General features: G+C 35.8%; 2 protein-coding genes and 2 long non-coding RNA genes across 4 annotated transcripts in view; 2 read left to right on the top strand and 2 right to left on the bottom strand.

Annotated features, from left to right (window-relative positions):
- LOC117326805 (polycomb protein EED-like) overlaps positions 1-9323 on the top strand; it is a 31883-nt gene extending 22560 nt beyond the window's left edge. Inside the window, exons 11-12 of the mRNA XM_033883530.1 lie at positions 6206-6279; positions 7558-9323. Coding sequence (XP_033739421.1) covers positions 6206-6279; positions 7558-7687 — 204 coding nt within the window. The 3' untranslated portion in view covers positions 7688-9323. The remainder of the gene's footprint in view (positions 1-6205; positions 6280-7557) is intronic.
- LOC117326804 (toll-like receptor 4) lies at positions 1368-6170 on the bottom strand. Its single transcript, XM_033883529.1, has one exon. The coding sequence runs from the start codon at positions 4664-4666 to the stop codon at positions 1574-1576; it is 3093 nt and encodes a 1030-aa protein (XP_033739420.1). The 5' UTR covers positions 4667-6170; the 3' UTR covers positions 1368-1573.
- Positions 9324-14514: 5191 nt separating the features above from the next.
- Positions 14515-15997, top strand: LOC117326806. Its single transcript, XR_004532513.1, has 2 exons — positions 14515-14865; positions 15748-15997. It is a non-coding gene; the product is annotated as an uncharacterized LOC117326806 (long non-coding RNA).
- Positions 15998-17791: 1794 nt separating this feature from the next.
- Positions 17792-20385, bottom strand: LOC117326807. Its single transcript, XR_004532515.1, has 3 exons — positions 20026-20385; positions 19536-19672; positions 17792-18176 (listed from the first exon to the last, which is right to left on the bottom strand). It is a non-coding gene; the product is annotated as an uncharacterized LOC117326807 (long non-coding RNA).
- Positions 20386-20922: the final 537 nt, after the last annotated feature.

Raw genomic sequence — 20922 nt, forward strand, 5'->3', positions numbered from 1 at the left:
TGTAGGCCTGCCCTGGTATATATGGGTATTATTTTGTAGGTCTGACCTGGTACATGGGTATTATTTTATAGGTCTGACCTGGTACGTGGGTATTATTTTGTAGGTCTGTCCTGGTGTATGTGGGTATTATTTTGTAGGTCTGACCTGGTACGTGGTTGTTATTTTGTAGGTCTGACCTGGTATGTGGGTATTATTTTGTAGGTCTGACCTGGTACGTGGGTATTATTTTGTAGGTCTGCCCTGGTGTACGTGGGTATTATTTTGTAGGTCTGTCCTGGTACGTGGGTATTATTTTGTAGGCCTGCCCTGGTGTATGTGGGTATTATTGTGTAGGTTTGTCCTGTTGTATGTGGGTATTATTTTGTAGGTCTGTCCTGGTACGTGGGTGTTATTTTGTAGGTCTGTCCTGGTACGTGGGTATTATTTTGTAGGTCTGTCCTGGTGTACGTGGGTATTATTTTGTAGGTCTGCCCTGGTATATATGGGTATTATTTTGTAGGTCTGACCTGGTACGTGGGTATTATTTTGTAGGTCTGTCCTGGTACGTGGGTATTATTTTGTAGGTCTGACCTGGTATATATGGGTATTATTTTGTAGGTCTGACCTGGTACGTGGGTATTATTTTGTAGGTCTGACCTGGTACGTGGGTATTATTTTGTAGGTCTGTCCCGGTGTATGTGGGTATTATTTTGTAGGTCTGACCTGGTACGTGGGTATTATTTTGTAGGTCTGACCTGGTATATACAGTGTATATGGGTATTATCCCAACTATTATAAGAACTTACTATTATAATATTTTTCTTCAAAAAGAAGATGAGTATATGATAATAATCAGATTAAATGTAATATTAGTCTGATCTAAATACATAATAATTATTAATTAGTGACCACTAACTGGCTCATAATAATGTACTTATATACACTTCACAGAAAAAGTTCATTAGAATGTCTTCACAGAAAAAGTTCATTAGAATGCCGTCCCTATATAGAAGTATTTGATGATATAAACAATAATTTTATAAAGAATGAAGCATGAACACTTAAAGGGTTTTCCAGCAGACTTTGCCCGCCCTATTTGGAAAATTGAGATAGCGAGATATTTTAATATGAAAAATATTCCTGCTTTATCCCTTATCACAATTATAGCTCGGGAAGCAGTCTGTGTTTGGCTACAAAACAAAGGAAATTAAGTATCTCTGAAAGTCAGTGATATACTGGGGTACATATTACATAACATTTACTGCTATCTGTAGTTGATATTGTCTGTGTACAAATCTACACCAAATACTGACAGACAACAGTCTAGTCTGAATCCTTCAGTTTTGTGGAGTGAGTAAATTTGTCTTCACAGACTGGTTTGATACAAATACCTGTTGTGTTAGGTTTATTCCATAAAAACTCCTGACACAGTTTTCACTAAGATTGTCTGTATGAAATAAAATCCTCCATGTGTGTTGCTTATAACCACAAAACCATGAAAGTTTAAAACCATGCTCTAAGCACTGCACGATATATCCAGCACTAATTGAAGAAATATGTACATGAGTGTAATTGTCAAAGTCTAAAAAAATTACTATATCCATTCAGACCTACTACCAAATTGTCCTCTAGATGACCTCGGCCTTGCACTAATAGTGTTATATTTGATATTGTCATAGCGAGCAGGTAAAAACATGTTGTTCTGGTTACGGTACAAGTCTGTTTCACTCTGATGGTGGGATCGACCTTGACCTTGGATATGTGTCACAGGTTGAAGATTTCCTAGAGATTTGTATCTCCGTCTGGAGGAAGCTAAGTCCAGAGAGTTGAGATGCCTGTTGTCATGGCGACGAAGAACATGGACTTCAGGGGTTAGAGGGTATTTACTGCGCGGTATTGAATTGACGTAGCCATGCATGTCTGGGACACTTTGGGAATATCGTGGGCGGGGGACGGGGCGCGGTATCCTAATGATGTCACTGTGACCATGAATTTCAGGACGACGACTCCTTGTAAACATGTTTGCTGTGGATCGTCGGATGCCATGTCTATCATAAAAATATGGCACCATTCGACTGATCATGAGATCATTCCTGCCATCATAGTAACGACTCATTCTCTCAGCATACCTCTGGGCAGCATCTCGCTTCATGTAATTGAACTTCATTTCCTTTAGTAAATCTCTGTCCGACCGGCCTTTAGACTTGTATTTGTCCGTTTTTCCTTTCTTTCCTTTGGCTGTTTTTTTCTTTTTGTTTGTGTCCTGTTTGGAATTTCTCACTGCTTTTTTCGTTTTTGTCTTTTCTTTCTTCTCCTTAGCTAATCCAACGAGTGGTATTCCTATATTACCATTGAACACTCTGTTTTTCTTCTGTCTTCTCCTCATCAAGTTTTCTACCTCAATATCTAAACTATCTCGTGATATTTGCTTTGATAGATGACCTCCGTTCATATACGGCTTTGGCTTGTGATGTCTGGTCAGTCCATTTACATCCATAACTGGTAGATTTCCGTTCACTGATTCGTATTCGATTGTGTAATCACGTTGACTGTGTCCGAGTTTTTTACGCCAGTTGTAGTAACCCTTGAAGACGAGAATCCCTATAACGATCACAAGCATTAACACAGTACCTACGGAGGAAAAGACGATGATGTAGAGTAATGTTAGCTGACATTCAAACTTCCCGACTTCATAATTAACAACCCAACTACCTTTTCTATCAGGCGGCCCTCCACACAAGTAACTTGTATTTACACGATGTATTACTGAAATCTTTGTTTTTCTCAACCAGTCTCGGAAATCCAGTAATGCACAATCACAGCGGAAAATGTTGTTGGCCAAGTCAATTTCCTTCAGATGGACCAAACGATTGAAGAGTTCGGGTTGAAACGTCAGCACCTTGTTATCGTTCACTTTCAAACTTTGAAGAAGTTTGTTTTTCTTAAGCATGTCCGGTGGGAACGCAGTGTAATTATTGTGACTGATATCAAGCTTTTTGAGTTTGGACATAGCTGACAAAGCAATCTGTAAAGAGTTTGAATCCATGAGATGATTATTACTCATATTGAGCTCAGTTACATTCATCAAATACACAAAACCATCGGCATCGAAGCCTGTCAGCATGTTATGGCTGAAATCCAAAAACTTCACTCCGTATAACCCGTAAAACGTATTTCTGTCCATTTCAGATATCAGATTTGCCTGGAGGTGAACCTCTTCCGCCTCTTCCCATCCCAAATTAGAGATTTGTTGAAGCTTATTAAATGATATATCTATGACGATGGGTGTGTTTCGTCGGAACGTCTGATGGTTAACTTTAGATATAACATTCCCACTAAAATTTGCTGTCTGTATGTTTGATGAATCAGGAAAAAGAAACGCTTTCAATTCAGATAGTTGATTACGACTGAGGTCAAACTTCAATAAACTGCTGAGTCCCATCATTTGGTTTAACTCCGATATACTGTTTCCTGCGATAAACAGATTTTGCAAGTTTGTCAGAGAATCAGGAATGCTGAAGTGTGAGATTTGATTGTTACTAAGATCCAGGTGTTTGAGAGAAGCCATATTTGTAACTACAATCAGACCATCACCGATTCTGTTGTTGGATAAAATTAAAGTTTGTAAATTGACAAGGTTTTCACCAAATGTTGAGTCTACACTAGCTATCACGTTGTCGGACAGATCAAGATGAGTCAGGGTCAATATCTGGGTCAGGGATGTTCTGATTTCTGTGATTTTATTATGATGAGCCTGAAGTACCTGTAGGTTTGCGTGGTAGTCCAGTAAGGCCTGAGGAAGGCTAACAAGGTTGTTATGAGAAAGGAAAAGTTCTGCTAGTGGAGACGTTTGAAGTGTTACAAGGATGCTCCCAACATCTGTTAAGTTCATCCTAGATAAATCCAGTGTCACCAAACTTGAAAAATCAGATGAGTTGAAAGACGCAGTCAAGTTTTCCGAAGTTAAATGATAATTTCCTGTGAGTAAAAGTGTCCGTATTTTCCTCAAATCGTTAAATACACCTTCTTCAATATGACGTATGCCACAAAAAGAAAAATTCAATGTTTTTTGTATAGCATCATTCCAGTTTTGTGTCATTTCAAATGTCTTGTCAGGAATCGTATAGAAATTGTTTCCAGTAAAATCCAGTAGTTCCATATTTGTCATTACTTGGAAGCGAAGTCCTAAAACAGGGCTTGTCAGATGATTGAAGCTCATGTTCAGAACTTTCAAGTTTTGTAAAAATCGGAACGCTACATCAGGCATAACTGAAAAACTATTGTGACTGAGATCCAAATATTGTAAGTTAATTGTATGTATGAAAACATCATCCAAAAGGCGATGGAGTCTGTTTCCACGGAAACTCAATCTTTTGACACGTCCAAGATGGCGGAGCACATCTCCAGAAATTTCTGTGAGTTTGTTCCACGACAAATCTATCACCTCTAACTCTACTAAAGATGAGAGGGAATAGTTGAACACAGGCCCCACGTTACTTTTAATGATGCCGAGATCTTTTGTGTGTGGAGGTAGACTTTTCACATTTAACACCTGAAGTTCTCTACAGGTTGCCATGGTGAAATTGTTGGTACAGACACAGCCGGGATGACATGTGTTTCCATTTGCTGTATGAGTCATCAGTAACATGAGTATTACTGTCCATGTACAGAAGTCCTTACCTCCCATTGTTTTCTGTCCCACACTCAAATGGAGGCTGTTATTGTAACACCCTGAACACTTCTCCAGAAATTCTCCTTTCTCTGGTTGTTCCTGAATTGTCAAATTTCTAAACGTGTGTTTCTCTTAGATTGACCACACAGCAAAGCCGCACAATTGTCTGACAATATGAACATTTGGTGAAAGGGGTGTAGTCTGATTTAATACGTACTGGGCCTTCACTTGATTATCTTTATCCAGTAATTAATTCCAAATTGAAGCCCATATCATTATAATGTATAATTGTGTATATTTAGGAGAGGGTCTGGTGAAGGTGTGAGGGGTTTAATCCTGGATATTTAACACCTGTTTACATCTATCCCACCACTTACAAGTGTGTCCACCCTTCTGTAGCCTTGTACAGCATTATGTGACAACACAGCATAAATTTACATGCTGATAAAGTGATTAACCAATTAAGATTGACCAGAGGCTGGTCAGATAAACCCCACATAGTACAGGACTGTCTGCTCCAGCATTAATTACCACGGAGCTCATTAAGTCAGCTGGATCAAGTTCCTCCATCCTGTCCCCAAAGTCTCATTAGCTTTAATCATTGTTCAATAGAATTTTAATATGACATCTTATCAATAGGGAAACAATTCTGTGTTAAATTATGAGCACTCCTAAGTTAATGAAGTTGTACACAATAATATTAAATAATTCCCTATCAAATCTTTGTACACAGTGACCTTCATATATATATATATATATCCTAACTGTAAAGTGTATACCATAACTGGATTTTACTATTCACTTAAAGAGTCACTATAACCCAATTCAAATCCGTATGGTTTTGGTGGAGGAATGTAATTAATTATAAAATTTTAGATTTATTATTAATGTACCTCCTCATATAACTAGGCAGTGTGCTATATCCTCAATCCTAAAGTACCAAACTGAGTCAGTATTGATGCATGTTATTACCCTAACATCGTCAGAAGGTGGACTCTACAAATTGCCCTGAATCCGTGGTCAGTTGTCTGTCCGCTGTCCGTCTGTAAACAATCATTGTTATCACTATTTCTTGAAAATAATTGGAGAAATATTTCTCAAGCTTCATGTGTAGGTTCCCCTTGGTCCCTAGTTGTACCCATTTAATCTGACCGGGAGAACAACATGGCCAATAGGAGCTCCACAAAGTTTGTGAAAAGAAGTGACCTTTACCCATATTCAAGGTCACAGGGGTGATGTTTTTAACATTCAATGAATTTCTCACAAACTAAAAGTCCTAAAATCTAAGATGACATCATTTAGTGACAGCGCCATGGACATGTTCTTCATATCAATGTGAGAATTATGATATAATAACTTTTAATTTTATTTGGTAAGGTTATATTGTATTGACAATTCAGAGCAAATGGGAATATAAGCCTGAAACCTTCAGAACTGCTGTAACTACTTAAGAACTGTAGCCATAACTTTATACCTTGGCACCTTAATCATGATGTCCTTTATAATCTATAAGTTAGACAATAAGGAGGTTATCAACATTATGTATTTGTACAGGTGATCGCCCTTGGTAACCAGGTCGGCAGGATTTATGTATGGGATATCGACACTGAGGATCCAACAGCAGCAAGGTAACCATCCTAACACCTAATAACCCTCTTAATACCCAGTAACCCTCCTAATACACAGTAACCCTCTTAATACCCAGTAACCCTCCTAACACACAGTAACCCTCTTAATACCCAGTAACCCTCTCAATACATAGTAACCCTCCTAACACCCAGTAACCCTTCTAACACCCAGTAACCCTTCTAACACCCAGTAACCCTATTAATACCAGGTAACCCTCCTAACATCCAGTAACCCTTCTAACACCCAGTTACCCTCCTAACACCCAGTAACCGTCTTAATACCCAGTAACCCTCTCAATACCCAGTTACCCTCCTAACACCCAGTAACCCTCAATACATAGTAACCCTCCTAACACCCAGTAACCCTCAATACATAGTAACCCTCCTAACACCCAGTAACCCTCTTAATACCGGGTAACCCTCCTAACATCCAGTAACCCTCTTAACATCCAGTTACCCTCCTAACACCCAGTAACCGTCTTAATACCCAGTAACCCTCTCAATACACAGTAACCCTCTCAATACACAGTAACCCTTCTAACACCCAGTAACCCTTCTAACACCCAGTAACCCTCTCAATATCCAGTAACCCTCTTAATACCCAGTAACCCTCTCAATACCCAGTAACCCTCCTAACACCCAGTAACCCTCTCAATACCCAGTAACCCTCCTAACACCCAGTAACCCTCTCAATACCCAGTAACCCTCTCAATACCCAGTAACCCTCCTAACACCCAGTAACCCTCCTAACACCCAGTAACCCTCCTAATACCCAGTAACCCTCTCAATACCCAGTAACCCTCCTAACACCCAGTAACCCTCTCAATACCCAGTAACCCTCCTAACACCCAGTAACCCTTCTAACACTCAGTAACCCTCCTAACTCCCAGTCACCCTCTTAATACCCAGTAACCCTCCTAACACCCAGTAACCCTCTTAATACTTAGCAACCCTCCTAACACCTAATAAACCACATAATACCTATTAACACTCATTACACAGGGGATATACTTGGGGCATGGGTGACCTAGATGAAGTGACGAGTCTTGAATCAAAAGTAGGTCACATTGACCTACATTTTGACCTTCATCAAAGAAAATTTTGTTGTGTCTGTGCTACTCATTACTGAGTATTTCACCAATATCTCGATACAAAGTTCTCTACTAGGGGGATTTCATTAACATCTTGATACAAAGTTCTTTATTTGGTTAATTTCACCAATAACTCGATACAAAGTTCTTATCTGTGAAAATTGAGATTATTTTGTTTTATTTTCAGATGCACAGTGTTGAGCCACAACAAGTGTATCACAGCCATTCGTCAGACTGCATTCACACTAGATGGCAGCACTCTTTTGGCCGTTACTGATGACGCATCAATATGGCGTTGGGACCGAGTTAAATACTGAATTAAAGGAATTGAAGCTATACCAAGATCTGTGCAATTTGATACATACAGTGAACACAAATACAACATTTGATACATACAGTGAAACATCAATACAACATTTGACCAACATGTGAAAGAGGAAATTGAAAGTTTCACAACAACAAATGAGTTTTTAATTGACCAATCACATGTGGCTTCATGGTTTGAATGTTGTGTGTTGTATATACACCAGTCAGAAATAAGATGTGGAAACATTTTCAACACTGCATGGTGTTAATCCTACACCTTATTAAAATTGTATTGTCAGTTCAAATCTGGCTTCTGATTGGTGGAAATTTAGGGGATTTAACTGAAAATTGGTACATAGAGGATTTGAGTATGTCTAACACAGTGACAACATTTTGAATAGCTCAGTCGTCATGGTTATGAAATAGAGGCCTCTGATTGGTCAAAATTTAGATGTTGTATGATTTTGCTGTAAATTGTTACATAAGGGTCAGGAGGTATGCTGAACACAGTATTGAAAAGATTGGTTGCTATGATAATGAAATGGATGCCTCTGACTGGTCAAAATGTTCATATATAGATATTGTCCAATTTTGATGAAATTTCATATGTACATGGGGTTTATGATACTACATGACTGTGACTTTGAAACTTAAAACTTGATTGGTGTATGAAGGGATTATGACTTAAGAAACAATGTTCTGGTTTTTCTATGCTTCTTTAGAGACTGTAGCAAATGCAGGGTTAGTTTGGGGGACTTTTGTAAAAGGCCTCATTACAATTAAAAGTGGTTAGGCCAATTAAGCTTGTTACCCCAATCAGGGTTGCCACCTCTCATTTCCTCGGTGGGAAACTCACGATATTGAAAGCTCAATAAGTCTAATGCCATTGTGGTTTTCTGACACAATAAATTAATATAAATGAATGTATCTACAGGTATCATAACATTTCGTTGTCATCAGATGAAGGTATTGATAGACCTAAAAGATAACATACATATTTTCTTTAACATGCCCAAAGAAAAAAGGTTAGGTCGTTTGGAAGATATTTCAATTTTTAATACCGTTGGCATTTACTAAGGATACATGTGTATAGAAAGTATACTCTCGACTTTCCTCGGAAAAATATTAATTTCAGACAAAATTGATAGGGTTGGTGTAGTAATTAGAAGATATGTTAATGTACATTCATTTTCTTTGACATTATGTTTATCAGCTAGAACACAGGGGCCCGACCCGTTCCTATGATACAGAGTGAAATTTAACCTCGAGGTATGACTCAAGATCTCATTTACCTATAAGTAATGTTGGTTCAGACTCTGGAGTTAAATATTACACTCTAGGTCATAGGAACATGTCACGCCCCTGTGTATCAGGATAGCGATATGTAAATTTGTGCCATTTCTCGTGTATAAATCAGTTGTTATATATACAAAATGTACTATCAATCATTTACTGGGACCAACAACTTCAGTTCGGCAGATACCTCAATAGGATTGAAGTCTTGAGTTCAGGCAGCCACTCTTATGCCTACATACACAATAGACATTGCTGTGTGAAAAGTTTACCATGGCTCTAGATTTCTGAGATCAAAGAGAGATTATGTAGAATGTTGATGTCTAATACACAATAAATGTTTTAATATAAAAACTTGTCTTGTTGTTATGTCCCTTGAATTTCAGGAATAAAGCAGAATTCAAACAAATAATGTAATCAAAGTACTGGAAGTACTGTAGCGCTAAAACTCTTGGGCAATATTATCAGTTGACAATGTTTTACACATTTTTTTTTCTGTGGAATTGTATAACAAACAGGATTTCCCTTATTTTTGAGCAAGTCGATATTCAGTTCTTCAATTGGTTCGTTACCATACTTTGACAGATAACACGTTTGGACCTGACCAAACTCACATGTCCATTGTATTCATTTTAGTCAGCCAAAAGCCATTTGAATGTGTTAACACAGTTGTATCGTTGAATATGGTTGATGTCTCACCTTGTTCCAGCACACTTTGTTGACTTCTATTACATGAACGCACCAGTCAAATGTAACTAATTTAGGGCCTTTTGATTTTGTGAAGCAGTTTCAAGGTAAAAATGAATGTCAGACGGACACTGCGTTTCCCCGGGTCATTGTATTGAGAAGGTTTAGTGATAAGACTCTTCCGACTCTCAACGCTATCAGATTAATCAAATTTGAAAGAATGAAGAATTTGGTCGAACTCTGCTAAGTTTAAGGAACCCGCCATATTCTGATTCAGTCATGCATGGAAAGGGTAGATGGTATCTCTTGTCAATAAACGGGCCACAAATCCACCGATTGCAAATATGGCAATCGAACATGGCCGAACTGTTAAGGCATTTCAACCAGTTACTAAGTCTGATGGAAATCTCTCGGAAAAGTTAAAGCCACATACTCCCAAACAACCTAAAATTCTAGTTGCACACATGTATTATTAATGACAATCCAAGATGCTCATTCACGCTCTCCTAAGATTAAAAATGACCACTGGCCTGGACGCTTGACCGAGGGAGTCCTGGAGACATCAGACTATAAAAATAACTCGCCGCATTTATTTTTATCGCGAGATTTGTCACGGAGCTGATAACGAGGCTATAACAACGTGCACTGCACATAAACTACACACATGGCCGTTGTTTATACATATCGAGCATTGGTGAACTTTGCCTAATAATGCTTTCATGTAAACATATTAACAGAATATTCGCGTAATAACTGAACTAAATAAACACACATAGTTTACATTTGAATACTTATTTTTAAAATCTAGCAATATGCATACAACAAAACATCGATAAAATTTTAGATTAGTGAAGTTGACAATGTTCAAAAGCTAACCAGCAATCCAATAGACGTACGGCAAAATCGGAATTCGAGTCTATTCCCTTTTCTTCTCGCTAAGTTCCAACGAATCATTTCCTTTCCAAATGAAATACTCGGGTTTGGACGATTTCAGTCCCTTTTACGTTTCTTTTTGGCAGAATCTGACTGTGTTTTGGCAGGCTCACGCATTCGGCAATCCGTCATTTGTATAGACTGATAACCCGCCCGTTGCATTATTGGACTATTTCGCATAGAAACTTGGTCTGTTCAGAGACTTGTATATCAGGGAGTCTGGTAACAGTCTATATATCTTACCAAATATCAGCCATGCCCGGAAGTATCGGAGTGCCTCGTTCTGAAACCCAGGTGACACCGAATTCGCCGCCATATTGGCTGCATCGCCTCGTAGCTGTTTCGAAACACACTGGGATTTAAAGCCTATTTTGTGGCGAAATAGACCGACATTAAACGCAAGTCACACGTTTGATTTCTGGTTTGGTATAATTTAACAAATCGGTGTAAAGTTTGCGTTATTTCATTGATGTTATGAGAGGTAAATTTGTCTTCAAATTAAGGTCGATATATATATAAAAGATACAAAAACTCGTATCGTGCAGTGGGTCATAATTATCAAAACGGTCCTGGATACTCCTTCTTTTCTAGTGAACTGAAATTTAATCTGTTGAAAGCTATATTTTATTTGACATTTCATATATTGTTGTTCTTAATTTCAAATCGGTCAGACGTTTAGAAAATACTTTATTTTATATCAGAATTCGGGCACTTTCACGTAACGAGGAAGACGCAAATTAGCATGGTATTCAAGCTTTGGGTCAAAATTTCCCAAACGGTCCAGGATATTCCTTTTTTCTAGTGAAGTGAAATTTAATCTGTTGACAGCTATATTTTATTTGACATTTCATACATTGTTGTTCTTAATTTCAAATCGGTCAGACGTTTAGAATATACTTTATTTTATATCAGAAATCGGGCACTTTCACGTGATGAGGAAGACACAAATTAACACGCTACTAAGTGATGGGTCAAAATTACCAAAACGGTCCAGGATACTCCTTTTTTTCTAGTGAAATGAAATTTAATCTGTTGAATGCTATATTTTATTTGGCATTTCATACGTTATTGTTCTTAATTTCAAATCGGTCAGACGTTTAGAAAATACTTTACTTTATAACAGAAATCGGGCATGCACTTTCACGTGACGAGGAAGACACAAATTAACACGCTACTGAGTGATGGATCAAAATGACCAAAACGGTCCTAAATACTGTTTTTTCTAGGGAAGTGAATTCGAAGTTGTATCTGTTAAATGATATATTTTCCTTGATATTTCATACAAGGATGCTCTTAATTTCAAACTGGTTAATACAAATACACCATTTTATTTATTAAAAATGGACACTTTTAACACAATACTTATTAATTTACCATAAAATTGATTCATTGTGAATGTGAAAAAATGCTTCTGCTTGTTACGTCCTGTGCCACCCGGTATGTACGTTAATGACCACCTCCAGCTAGATGTCACCATATTAACACCCCAAACCCCAACCCCCTCCGGGCATGGACGGTTTTACCTACATTCCCACTCAGCTAACATGTTGTTTTTGCTAAATAAACATTACCTGAGTTTACCTGTGGAAAATGTAGGTATAGTCTGTTTCAGTATAGGTATACATGGGACTCAAATGTGACTAACAATAAAAGTGAAGAAAATGTTTAAGAATACCTTTAAAAATATACATTCATATGTACGTATTAATAACAGAATACATATAGTGATAATTTATTACATATAGTAATAATGATATTACACAACACTTTAAAAATGAAGTTATGGAAAAATATTTCATAATTAAAAATGCACCTTATACAGGTGACAATGATATACAGTGTAATTTCCAGCATTTTTTTCTTGTTTTTTCCCCCCTTTCAATTAGATATGATTACTATGTTATAATATCAAAGGAACTAATTATTACTAATTGAGTTATTGTTTCAAAAAAAAAAGGTGCATTTTGTTATAATCGCATAAAGAGTGAACGGCACAAACTTCAATGATATGTAGTCAAAACATTTAGATTATAGATTGCAATGACAAATGCCCAGATTAGGGTTGATGTCTTGGAGAATGATAGAGTATCAAGCTGGAGGTAAACCATGCACAAAGAAGAGGAAAAATCGCCAACTGGAATCGAGACTCCAGACTATCAAGATGAGACTACGAAACAACACGATGGATGTGACTGCGTATGCTGATGCAGCTTCACATCTTGTCCACTTGGAGTATTTAATCCAGGATAATTGCAATTATATACTCGTTTATCATATACTTGTGTTTCCTGAACATTAACATTCAATTTCATAAAGGGACCTAAGTGATTATGATATACTTTGACTAGTGCTTCTTTGTAATAATAAGGTTGAACTATTTATTACGTGAATAATTTCGCATGTGAAGACTGCATATATGAGAACCGCCGATATGATTAAACAGTGACTATGGTGATATTGTGAACTTTATCCGTGATTTCTAGGATTGTCTGAGTTGTGCTTTATTATTCAATCAGTTTCATGATGATACATTATTTAAATTGTTTTACTTGAACTATTAAAATGCCATTTAAAGTGTTTTGTTTTGAATCGTTTTCTCTTAAGTACATTACATATACCTGTTATATATCACAATGAAACAGGTAACGTTGACTTAAACGTATTGATAATGTGCCCTTTCAATGTAAAGGTTAAAATTGAACAAATATATTTTCTGTTTTATTTATAAAACATAATAATTATTATAAAGTGTGAAATTTATAACGATGAAAGATATAGAAAAATGAATTATTTTCACTAATATATGAAAAATTGAGTTATTCTATTTTAATATTTGTTAATTATATAAAAGTATTTGTGATATATATATATATTTAGTATAAATTATCTACAAACTGTTAATAGCATATAGCCAAGGTAATACAGGTAACACAGGTAACACAGGTAACCTGAGAATCAATTACTATAATACAATATTTTATTTATTAGAGTGTCACACATTTTTACAACATGGTAAAAACACAGTGAGCTCTGTAGATTTTATTGATTACAATGAAATAGACGATAGAGATCAATTAACAGCTGAAATCCTAAATGAAGTTACATACATGAATGTATTTGAAAATTCCGGTTTTGCTAAGAACAGAAAAAGTCAGGACTTACACAAAAATAATTTTGGGAATCGACTATTGGATTTTTGTAAATATAATGACATTTTTATCTGTAATGGTAGAGTTGGTCGTGATAGAGATATAGGTAAGTACACCTGTAAAAGTTCTAGCGTTGTCGATTATGTCATATGTTCCTCTGAGCTCCTAAAACGCATACGTGACTTTGATGTTTTAGATTTTAGCCCTCTTATGTCAGATGCACATTGTCCCCTAACTCTTACTATAGGTGGTATGGCCAATACAGTTACCAATGATAACATTAATACACATGATACAACAGATTATACTGAACGTATTAAAAACTGGGAGACTGAGAAAATCCAACATTTTATTGAGAATATAAACGATGACAAAATTCAGAATATTATTGATACAATTAACCAATGCAATAATACGAACGACCTAGATGTCAATACACTTATGGCAGACTGTAGTGATGTGCTTGTAAGTGCTGCTAAGTCAACTTTTGGTATATACAAATATAACCATACTAATATATGTAAAAAGCCAAAATCAAATTCTAAACCCTGGTTTGACGGTGAATGTAAGGCGGCCAGGAAGTTATTCCGACGCCATAAAGGTATGTACAGACGTCACAAAAATGATTATTTCTTCAATAAATATAAAGAATCAGAAAAATCTTACAAACATACAATGGATAAAAGTATTAATAAATTCAGAAGAGACCTCCGTCGTAAGTTGAAAGATATGAAAAGTAGTAATGCACGGGATTACTGGAAACTACTTAAAGGGACTAAATGGTTAGATTTCAATAATTTCTACATGCATTTGATTTCCGGAAAGCGTTGTGATACTTGAAATTAAATTGTTTACAAAATTATGACACTTTTTGTGAAATATTGGCAATGTTTATCAACTTCGAATTATCGCTGAACAACATTTGTTGTTTACATCGGAGAGAGCCGAGTGCGTCACATGATTTCAGTATCCTCGCTTTCACCCGACGAAAATGGAATCGAGGTAAGTGTAAACATTTTGTCACGTGGATGTAGAACGTGATTACTTTGCAATCGGATGGTTTATACGGTCTCGAGGAGTACCGATCGTTATTCACTATTGTTGATTGAGAGCTCAAACAGATAAAAGTACGTATAACCCTCAGAAGTAGCATGTAAAATTTTGACATTCGGCAATGGGGCCTCCAAAGGGGACTTCGTTTCGTTTATTGTGATGTAGGAAAACATTATTATTATTCATCTTTGAAGTGTTCATTCAATTCAATATCGTCCCAATGTAAGAAATCGAAGTGTAAACTCAAATTGGAATTGCTATTTTGTATGACCGTAAGTGCTATGACGACGTAACAGCTATACAGTTGTAACCAGACATATATGTCTCTGTTGTAACATACAAAAAAAATGCCGATCACTAACGTGATAGGCCTACCCAAAATTGAATTCGATTTAAATCTGATTAATGGAGATCTACATTGTAAATTGATTGCACTGAGAGCAATACACAAACTGTAGGTCTAGATATAAGAAAAAATAATTCAGTTTTACACAGAAATTGTAATTTATTCGACTGTTTGAATCCCTCGGCCTTTCAGATTGACATCCTAATTAAAAATCGGAACCTTCATTGAGTTAGTAGTTTTTGCACTTAACTTTGCTTCTGTTTAATGATTGTAGTTAAAATGTTGTTGAAAGCCTTGTACGTTATTTAATGAATTACATAATTAAATATGTACGTTAAGAAATGGATAACACTGATACATGGTAAAAGATGGATATGAGTATTGTTGATTATCTCATTTATATCAATAATGTATTATCTCACTTATATCAATTTATCATCGATATAAATGAGATATTTAATTCACAATACTGATGTCCATACTGTTTTAATAATTCAATGATTAGCTGACAGTCTCAATGACAGTCATGGATTGAGGAATTGGACTATTCTCAAGTTTACCTACATGTACAATTATGTTCATTTATATGTTACATGTTCTTGTATTTCAGTCAACCTCAATATCATCTTGATTGGCAAGTCAGCAGAGCATGCAGTCTAATTATATATGGGTAGAGGTCAAGGTGACAGGAGTAAAGAAAATATAGAAATCGTGAAAATTTAAGCATTTTATTGGTAATCACTTTGTCTGTTTGCCCATACACATAAGCTGAATTATCTTATTTCAAGGAAGTTGTTTTGACACCTGTGCAGTGAAAAGGTTTGATATAAAATCAAAATAAATTACATTACATCATTGAATTCATGGAAACCTTTTGTTTTATGTACCATATTTCATATGCAGCAGTTTTCACTGATACTGGCTTATGTAAAACAAGAGGCCAATTGGGCTTAATGGTCACCTGAGTTTTGAAATATTCAATTTAATTGACCCTTTTTAGCCTCGCCCAGAAGGTCAGTCAGGGCCAACATGTGCATGCGATCAAGCTGTCATCCCATGCTGATAATGTTAATGAAGTTAGAATGAATTTCAATAGAAATCAAACAAATGCTGATCAAAATTGTGATTTCCCTATATAAATTCAGTCCCCCATCAGGGTCATGAAATTCACAATTTTTGTTAAAGACACCAGTATATGATTCTACCATATCTGCGAGCTGAGAAGATCTTTCAAATTTTAGTCAATTTGACCCTTTTTGACCCTGCCCCTCAGGTCCCTGGAGGTTGGGACTATGTAATCCACAGTTTTGGTTGACCTTTTGACCATGAAAGCTTACTGACAAATTGTTTAAAGACAAGCAAGGAAAGACGACGGACAAAAGTCAGTTAGAATAGGTCACTTCATACTTCATCTCAGTTGACCTAAAGATCCAACCCTAATTTATCAGAATATCAACAGAACAGTGACTTATGATGTTGATAATACACTAAACAGTAAATGCACAGTACAATTTGTCTCACAAATAGTTTTGATATAGAAAACACTGAGAAAAGTCAAACATGCAAATAAAGAATTTACCACATTGTATTTATTGTCTTGCTCAGATGTAAGCATTGGCATCAATGACTAGAGAAAGTTGACTGCCATGACTAGTGACTTAACATCAATGACAATTGTTGGCATCAGTGATAATTGAGTGTTGACATCAATGACTATTGAGTATTATGGAGTGTTGACATACATGACTGGAGTATTATGGAGTGTTGACATACGTTACTAATGAGTACTAGTGAGTGTTGTCATCCATGACTATTGAGTATTAGTGAGTGTTGACATAAATGACTATTGAGTACTACTACTAGTGAGTGTTGTCATCCATGACCATTGAGTACTAGTGTGTGTTGACATCAATGAATTTTGAGAGTTTATAAATTACTTGTGAGTGTTAACATGAATATTTCAATAGTGCACACATGTACAGCTATGAATAATCATTTTTGACTAAGCATTTAAATTTCAGACCAGACAATGTTGTTTGTCTCTTGAGATTATATAAATTTTGAAATTAAGGCTGCACTGATTATCATATGACATTAATGGAATGGATAACAGCTAAGCTATTATAGTAACATTATACCAATAAACTAAATACTACTCAAATTTAAGTTACATTTCAAACATTTTTCTACTTTTGAACTACCTCTCCCAACAATGGTTCAAACTACAAGTGGACTAGATGTAATTCTTGAAAAAAAAAATGAGTTAAATCCTTTTTTTTTTGCTATACCAGGTAATTCTCTTATTTTGCCCCGAAAGGTGCCACTCAGATGATGGTGACGCTTCATTTATGCAACATATAACATTGCCACATAATTCTCCTGACCAAATTTCATCAAATCCATTTAATTGTTCAGGACTAGTAGAATTTCTAAAAGAGTTTCCATTCTGACCAGTGAACTAAAAAAATGTTAATAATAAGACCATTACAAAGGGCAATAACTCTGCAAACTACTGTCAAAAACTACTGTCCAATAATTTCTATTTTTGAAGTTGTCTGAGATCTTGTCGATATATGGCTGCTTATAAAGTTTTATTAAATTTGGTATATTCTGACATTTACTCAAGTTATTCAAATATTGTGTTCATAATGTTGACAGACGAATGCCGGACGCCTCAGTATGGCATACTCACCTTGGTCCTTCGGACCAGGTCAGCTACTAAACGTAAGGACAGATATTCAAAAGTAATAGTCTCTGGAACGTGATTAGTCTCAAAATGTCAATTATTCCCATTCATCTTAATTGGGATTTCTTCTCCTCTACCATTTGGGCAGTAGATGGTGGAGGAGCATGGGCTAGGAGTTTGAATCTTCTGGGATCTATTTGATGCAAGGGTTTTGGCTAGATATTCCAGTTCTATCTGTTATTCTGTTGGCCACTATCAGATTGATGAGTCCCTGGATGTGTTGGTATGTCCTTTCCACCTTGTACGGCACTTTTTGTCCTCCAAGAACTTTTGTGTTATAAATCCTGTGATATCTATAAGAAGAAGAAAAGATATTTTCTTACACAAAATCAATGTAATTTCCAGTTACACAAACCAACAAAATGTGCAAAATTGGCAATATTATAATCATGCCTTATATTGAAACATAGCAGTCATTATTTATCATGCAAAGATGGCTCTTCACGATATTTTGTCTGATTTTTCATCAAATAATTCGCCTGTCAACATTTTCTCAACTTACATTCAAGCTTAATTAGCCTCTACACACAATCAAGGCTTCTGCTGGGTCTTAAATATGTATACCAGTATCAATAGTTGAAAAATGTAAATTCAACACAACATATGTTGTGTTTCGCTTACGTTTTCGGGCCTAATGACTATCTTAAGGCATGATATTGTATATATGTGACATCATAATGTGGTATCCAAGACGTCAAATAAATGAAGCGTATGAAGATGGCCATTAGGCCCGAAAACACCATGGGAAATAACTAAACTAATTATGGTGTTATTGCATTAATTTGGTGAATCAATCACTATCAATATATAATGCAAAAAAAAAAAAATACTAAATTCACGAAATTGATAATCCAGAAGTTTTTCAATCTCCAATTGCACAATATCTTACCAAATACACTAAGAATTCAGCAATTTTCAACAAGTGTTAAAAGTAGAGGATACATGTGTAACAGGAGATCAGGAGATAACGTAGCGTAAGCGGCCAGACCGGGGTTCCAACCCGGGCCTCCGAACACCAGCCGGATGCTCTACCAACTATTGAGCTACCTGGTCACTGATGATCGACTCAGTCCAGTCCCGCTACACATGCATGCAGCTCATGCATGAATTATAGTGGTCAAAACTGATGGGTTCACTTATTCTGATTCAAATTATTAATTAGAAAAAAAATCCATTATTGGTAGCTGCTAAACAAAAACAATATTTCAAATCCATTCATTTTAATTAGAAAAAAAAATTGTTATCGAAAATTGATCGGTTGGTGGTATCTGATTACAAACCAATACATGTATAGGAATTGGTTATGTTTTCAAACTGATTATATACAATATGTGTCATATACTATACATGTAGACCAAAACATGTAATCAAACTTGACGCCTATAGATACGTATATATATCTACATTTTTTTGTATATCAATATGCAAATCATAACGTAATAACAGTTCACAGTGATACATGACTTGTGTTGTATAATTATGAGAATTTTGAATGTTAATTAGCATCGACAGAAACTATTCCACGACTTTTTAATTATACGACTCAATAAATAAATAATGTTCTTCCTTCGCATCCAAATGCTAATGATTTATATAAATATTTGTTAATTAATGGCCTCAAGGATTAGTAATTAATTAACTATGAAAAATACCTAAGTGCGACTAGTAATAGTGTCGTCCGTAGTGGCTGCATGTACTCCATGTCGCCTGTGGTCATCTTCATTGCTTGGCTTCAGTTTCTTTATGACCAGATCTACGTACGCTCTAGATCTCAGGCTTGCTTTCAAAACTGTACAACGGAATATTAATAACACAATGTAAACTTAATGTGTAATATACAGGCAGTCTAACAAAAGCATAAAGTCATCAAGTTTACTTTCTGGTATAATACGATTAATTTGACAAATGTCAAAATTCCCTCTTGGGCGCCCCCTTTGATTTGTATTCCCATTTAGGACATGTTGAGGCCAATACCAAGCGATTCATGCCGTGTTAACACTACGTGACCTTTCTTAAGCTTAATCTCGATATCAGTTGTTACCATTTATGATAATTATGTATCATCAAGTACTATCAAGTCATCATCTGGGCGTACACGACAGTTGATCTACGAAACATCGAAGTCCAGTGCTGTCAACTAACCTGTTCAAGGCATTAGCTTGGCCAAAGGAGGGTCTGTTTTAATCCCTTCGGTCTTTTTTAACTGATGCCATCTGCTTGCTCTGTCTCTAAGATACGTGTTCGTCTTTGTGAAGTTAAAATCACGTTCTCGATTATTCGTTTCTTCTTGCTCTCGGTTAAAACTGATTCAGGACCCTTCCACTTAGATCGGGTGTTCGCCATTTTTGTTATGATGTTTCCAATTTCCCGCATCGCGCATGCGCAAAGGTACGCAGAGGTATTTGTTTACACACATCGAAAAATAATAATATGAAATAACTACTAGGTTAGTCAAATTTATTTTATTTTTTTCATTAAATTTTAACAAATTGTTATGGACACTTTTGAAATGTATAATTAACATAAAGTGCTTAACTTTTTACATCATTTTAAATCGTATATCCTTTTTTATATATTATTTAAGTGGAAATCTAGCCATTAAGTCCCTTTAAAAGTTCTAATAGTACACATAAAAACAAAAAAGGTAACATATCGATTGACACGCTTTTTAATTTCTTTAAAACCTTAAATGTTGGAGTAGATGATAACATGTTTGATAATAATGATATTGATATGGGTCCTGTAAATAATGTATTAAATAGTAATATAACCAGAGAGGAGGTGGAACATGCTATTAAGCTACTGAAAAACAATAAGGCTTGCTCGGATGATCTCATCATTAATGAATATATTAAATATTCGCCCTCTAAAATGATTGATCTCTATGTTATATTATTTGATGTTATTTTTAGCACAGGGAAAATCCCAGAAAGCTGGCTTCGAGGCTCTATTGTACCTATTTATAAAAATAAGGGTTCTCCCTCAGACCCTAAAAATTATAGGCCGATTACTATTGTAAGTTGCATCGGCAAGCTGTAC

This window comes from Pecten maximus, chromosome 5 (assembly GCF_902652985.1).
Source record: "Pecten maximus chromosome 5, xPecMax1.1, whole genome shotgun sequence".
In the NCBI taxonomy this organism is placed as follows: domain Eukaryota; kingdom Metazoa; phylum Mollusca; class Bivalvia; order Pectinida; family Pectinidae; genus Pecten; species Pecten maximus.

Excerpts from the sequence above, each read along its gene's own strand:
- LOC117326804 (XM_033883529.1), bottom strand. The coding sequence starts at position 4,666 with ATGGGAGGTAAGGACTTCTGTACATGGACAGTAATACTCATGTTACTG.